The sequence below is a fragment of the Arvicola amphibius genome, chromosome X (assembly GCF_903992535.2).
Source record: "Arvicola amphibius chromosome X, mArvAmp1.2, whole genome shotgun sequence".
Taxonomy (NCBI): domain Eukaryota; kingdom Metazoa; phylum Chordata; class Mammalia; order Rodentia; family Cricetidae; genus Arvicola; species Arvicola amphibius.
Window position 1 is genome coordinate 118,536,941 of NC_052065.1, and position 6,000 is coordinate 118,542,940.

General features: G+C 48.3%; 1 protein-coding gene across 1 annotated transcript in view; it reads right to left on the reverse strand.

Moving 5' to 3' along the window:
* Window positions 1-5,338, reverse strand: part of Gpc3 (glypican 3) — a 368,381-nt gene extending 363,043 nt beyond the window's left edge. Inside the window, exon 1 of the mRNA XM_038317072.1 lies at window positions 5,167-5,338. Coding sequence (XP_038173000.1) covers window positions 5,167-5,338 — 172 coding nt within the window. The remainder of the gene's footprint in view (window positions 1-5,166) is intronic.
* Window positions 5,339-6,000: the final 662 nt, after the last annotated feature.

Consider the following 6,000-nt stretch of genomic DNA (forward strand, 5'->3'; position numbering starts at 1 on the left):
ACTTGATTTAAGAGAGGTCCTACGATTTATGTGCTATAATAATTGTTGCTCTTTAACTCTACTAATCCAGGCATAACAATGCTGCTGACTTCAATTTGTTCTTTGGGGATTCAACATTAATAAGCCCTACCAGTTATTAACAGTCAGCAGATAGCTGAAATAAGCCTGGATCGGTCTACAGCCAAAATACATAAAGACTAAAAAGTTTATCTACACGCCCTAATAATGTACTACAACACTAGGCTTAAGCTTTTAAAATAAGCCTGAGAAAGTATGTGGGTGCTCATATAAAATACTTAATGATCTAGAGATTCTATTTTTGTAATTATCAACCAAATTCTGTATGGTGCTTAGCATTGTGCTCAACACTGCTCAAATCAAGAGCTTTCCCTTTAAGAAGCTTATAATCTAAAACATACAAATAACCATATGCAGAAAAAAAGCTAGAGATCAGAGTAAAAGGAAGCATTCACAAAAATGTACAAATTCAGCACGCCAGAACTTTTTAGTTGAGCAACATGATCCCCAGTGAAATTCTTTCCAAATGATGTATCATGTGCACAAGTTATAAGTGATTATCTTCAATTTTCTTAGAAATGAGTAATAAGATCCCTCTTAAGACCCATGCTTTTGTATATGCATCAAACACTAAAGTTGGCATGGTCATTGATAGCTGCCATTTAAAGAGAAAACATATTTTCTGTCTTGTCTCATAGGAGACAAATCCAGGACTCTTTTCTCCCAGGTTGGTAATAAGCAGCCTTTTCCTAGGCTACAGTGAACAGCAAACATTGCAACTCTAAAGATGGAAGCAACAGAATGCTCAAAAATATTGCATCAAAATATTGGATACAATCTACCAGCTCATAAGAAAAAAACACATTGCAAAACTGACACCATCTGTGTCATCTAGCATCCATCAAAAACTGTCTTCTGTCTCTTTTTAAGATGGAGGCTCTATTAAGAGACTTCTTCCTATCTCCCACTTCATCTCTTCAGTTCTTTTCCCTTGCCCAGGCTGCCTATTGTGACCATTTCAGCCAATTTCCTGAAGGTATTTTCTAGCCCCTTTCACCCTATTTAATCCTACAAGTTTCCTGGGAAGCCTGTTTACTTGCGTGCTCCCCCACTACCCTGCAAACCCTTTGACAAAAGGGCTTGCATCTTACTCCTCACTGCACCGCCAGCACCTAACACTCAGCCTGCTAAGGTGCCCCACCAATCAGCAGCCCTCTCCATCAGATCCATGGCTCTTTCGAAGCACTTCTCAGTCAGAGTTTATGCAAAATATATATATTCAGAGCTCATCTGAAAGAATTCTCTAAACTCTGCTAAGTAAGCACACAGCAGTACAACTTTGGAAAAGTTTTGACAAATCTGCTCACCCAAACGTCTAGTGTAATCTCAGTGGAGAGAAAACCCTCCCCCGCCTCAATTCTCATTCTTGTGCCCAAACATTAGGACTGCTAATTGTTTCAAAATAATTGGGGAACCACAGCTGGCAACACAGATATGGTTGCTAGTTCTCATAGTAAACACACATGTGCGCATGCGCGCGCACACACATGTGTGCCCACACACATTTAAAAACAAACTGTTTCAATAATTTTACTTTGTATTTTTCTGTTTCATCAGTTTCAAGAAACTCCAAGTCGATCTTGGCTTTCAGAGGCTGCCTTTTACCCATAGGTGCAGTTGGCCTTCTGGATCAGTTCTAGCACTTTCCAAAGCCCTCTCCAAGGCAAGATGGCTCCATCTTGGGGGAGTTACAACACTACCATGGTTTGTTTGATTTTCTCATTCCCATCTGCCCCCTGCAACTCCCACCCCCCACAAAAGTGGTATATGGCATTCATAAAGTGAATTACACTTGATTTTTGTTTAGAGGATTTTTTTTCAGACTTCTGTAACATTCCCTTGAGACAATTGGAAACATCATTGTCTGATTACTAGCTCACTTCCCCTGCCTAAAATTGTATCCATTCTTGATTGCGCCTGTGGGTAGGTTAAGCAAAACAAAATAAACATCTAGACTTATGAGCTCATTGGCTTCTTTTCTGAATTTTTCTAAATTAAATAAGGGCAAACGAGCTGCACTGAAAGGCAGTTATATGGATTTCCCTGCCAAGCGCTAACTCTGTGGGCCTGGTTTCCATCTGCAGTGCTTTCCAAGTTACAAATCCTTGAAAAAAAAGTGGGGTCTGAAGAGATTCATGGATTTGAGGAACATGCTATTTAGAACGGCTATCCAGTGCCTTTGAACACTCTAAAAGCAATGGGCACATGAGATTGGAAGGGTTTAGACCAGCTTTGTAGAAGTCTGGGGTAGTTCTTCAGCACCAGTGATTTATTTTTGAGGCTGGGTGATTTCAAATGCCATTTAGTCTCATCCATATTAGCATAAGAAATGTACCTTATCCACTCTAACCCAGCTCTACTAATGGCCAAAGTTAGCAGTCAATCCCACATGTGCCCCTTCCGTGAAGCAGGACATTCTTGAGGATTTCTCTTTAGTGGGATGGAATCTCATTTTATCTGGGACAAAGAAAGCTTTAATGCAGTTAAGACAGTGTAGCAGATAAACTGAACATGGCCTAAACTATAGATGGGGGGGAGTTGAGCGGTCACCGTGATGGTTCATAACTATCAAATAATTTGCAGCTCTCTTTCAATTTCAAACCAGTGAACGACAGCAGCAAATTACACATTTATTCGCTCTGAAATTACGCACTTGCCATTGTATTCCGTCTGCCATTATCATCTCTTCTCTGAAATACTGATGAGCTCTTTCCACATACGAACATTAGAATTTGCACCATATTTTCTCCATCTACATCGTCCATATTTGCCCAACTGTAATTCAGGACAAATGGTTTTGTACCAGGTCTGAGAATCTGAACATTGTACTGCCATAGTTAAAAAAAAAAAAGCCCACGGGTACCGGGTAGTTGCATAGATATGGCCATATTTGAAATTTGGGCTTGTTTTTACGCCTGCTATGTAGAAGGTGCTGGCCACCATTTAATTTTGTCAAATGACTGAAATGAGTTGTGTTGGTTTTATGTGGGGAAAAAAAACCCTGAAAAAGTGCTCTCTCCTAGAGTTTGGGAAATAATAGAGGAAAAAAATCGCTATTACAAATAAGTCTCTATAAGTATGATCATCCTTAGGCTGGAAGCACGAAAGGCAGGAAGCAAGCCCTGGCCAACTCTCATAGACACAGTGTGTGGGCCCTCCCAATACTTTTATACAGATGTAGCAAAGAGGCAGGCAGCCAGAGAGCTGGGGGAAAGGAGGAAGAAAGGCAGGCACGCGCGACTCTGAGCGCGCAAGCCTCTATCTCGCCCTCTGTGTGTGTGTGTGTGTGTGTGTGTGTGTGCGCGCGCGCGCGCGCGCGCGCGCGTGTGCATGTGCTTAAGGGGGTTGCTAATGAGTATCTGGATGGACTTTCCCCTGTCTCCCCCCCCTTCTTTAAGCACCATTTTTTACTTCCCCACTTCGCATCAGCCAAATGCTGCCCGACCTGGGCTAGTTCATCTTGTGAGGGCTCAGCCTGTAAGGACCAATTTTTACATTATCAACAAAAGCGTGTTCTCTAGCCTTAGCAATCTAATTACCATGGCACTTCCAGGGGAAAGAGATTCGCCTGTTGTTTCAGCTCTGTAGAACTGATTCATAGGTTGCCCCTTACAGCTCTTGCACACGCCCACGTGGTACGTTATTAAGACTTAACAGTGGAAGAGGTAGTTCTACCCTCCCTTAGAGCGATATCCTGCAAGGCAGTGTTTAACATATGCGCAAGTGCATTTCAGTCACCAAAAAGGGTGACCAATTACCTTTGCAACTAAACAGCAGGCTCGCTAGGCTCTTTTCATCAACCTAAAGAAAAGGCTGAGGGCGCGCTGGCTGCCTAGGTAACCTCCTGCCAGTGAACGCTCCCTGGCAGCGCCCACAAGGCGCGCATCCGCATTCACAACTTGGTCCAACGATCCGCCCGCCTCCCTGACTTGTTGAGAGCCACCAGCCAAGTTGTGGCTAGGCTTGCTCCCAATCTCTCCCAAGCGCGGGACGCGCGTTTGGCTGGACGCACGAGTCCTTGGAAAGAGACCCTGGAGGCCACAAACGTCTCACGGTGTTGGAGTATGGTTGGCCGGTTTCTTCTGAGCGCACCTCTGAAAAATTAAATCTTTTTGAAACCTATATTTTCCTGCCCATATTGTTAGTGTAGCAACTTGTCCTGAATGAATTCTAAGGCTGGCGTTAAGACCCCAACCTCTGGACAGTCAATCACACAAGGCCATTAATATTCATCTGTTGACAGCGGCAGCCCTCAGCTAAGGTTAAAATATGCCCTTACAGAACGATCTGATTGTGCAGAACAAAAGGCAGGCAACCAGAAACTTTCCTCTGCCTAAAATCTTCTCCTCTTCAAGGTCCAGCCTGTCAAGGCAAATGAATTTGGGAGGGGAGTTAAATCGTCTTTGGACTCGCGTTCCGCAGGCCAGCACCGCCGATTTTTAAAGAGATTTTGCCAACCTAGATAAGGGAAGCTGTTCGAAGGAAAAGGCTCGGTCTTCCACATTTTGGGGGGCCCTCCTACTCAAAAGTTTCCTTTAGTGGGTCTTTACTAGCCCCCGTGGATTCAAAGATTTGTGCTTAACTTTGCCTGCACTTGGGCCCGGCCAGCCTCGGGAACCCAGACTAGGGAAAGGAAGGCATGGGGAACACACGGTGGAGAAAGTATGGCTAGAGCTGTGGGTCCAGCTAAGGCAGAACGTGTGAGTTTGGGTGATAAATTCCCGAATCACCGTCACCACGTTGTGAAGCTGGTTTCCTAGAACCATAGGGGAGCCAGCTCCCACCTTCCCGCCCTCCCCAAAAATGGGCGCTAGAAAGGCGATCTCCGCGGTCCCTTGCTCTGGCTTACACACTCCCTGACAGCAGCGTGAGCCCGGGGAATGTGGACAGAGTCCACCCACACTCTGCTTCCCTCCCTCAGTAGACGGGGCCAGGCCCTAGGCACAGCGACCATTCCCAGGTACCCAGCAGCAGAGAGCACGGCCGCGGCGCCTCTCGGCTAGCGCAGCGCGCTCTGGGAAGAGCCACCGCGTGCGCCTTGGCTTCCCACTGTGCGCGGGGGGGACGCTCAAGGGACCCCTTACTCACCTGGCACAGGGGTTTCCGGGACCCATTTGAGTCCGGGCTGCAGTCTCTGGAAGAAAGAGCGGACCTGGTGACAGGTGGCGTCTGGAGGCGGCGGGGGCTGCGCCTGTCCCAGGCAGTCCAAGCCGAGCAGCATCGCCACCAGCAAGCACGCGGTGCGCACGGTCCCGGCCATCCTGCTTCTCGGGGGAGCGAGGAGAGCACGAGAGAGTGGCAATAAGAGATGGAGCGGTGCCGGGACTTAGCAAGTCTGGCAGTGGTCCCGCAGAGCAAGAAACAAGCCGCTACCCAGCCGCTGCAAAAGTTTCCTCGCAGCTACCTGGGCGCTGGGTGAGGGCGGGAACCGCTTGGCGGCGCAGGGCGGCCCGGGGCGGAGCCTTGTGGGCGTGGCGAGGAGGGACGGGGCGGGGCGAGGCGAGCCGCGCCGCCTGGGGGACGGCGGCAGGGTCGTGTGGCTGCTGGTCTGCGGGATGCGGGGCGTGGCGGGAAGCGGAGCTGGGAGACTGGGTTTACCACAGCGGGCAAACCTGGCGGGAGAGGCGCGGGAGGAGAGTGTGGAGCGTGTGCGGTAGCTCCCGGCAGCCCTGCCCTGCCACTCGCTCGCCGCCGCTCTACACTGGGCGCTCTGGCATAACTACTGCAGAGGGGCTGCTGGCTCGGGCACGCTGATTGGCTTCTCAGCTGCCGTCCCCTCTGACTGGCTCTGGGAGAAGTTCCCCAGCCTCACTCCTCCTTCCCGCCTCCCATGGGCCTACAGCCGGGAGGGCTTTTCCTTTTCGGCTTTTTGCAAGCTCTCCATCCTTTCTTGGAGTGGGGTGGAGGTTCCGCGGTTTAGGT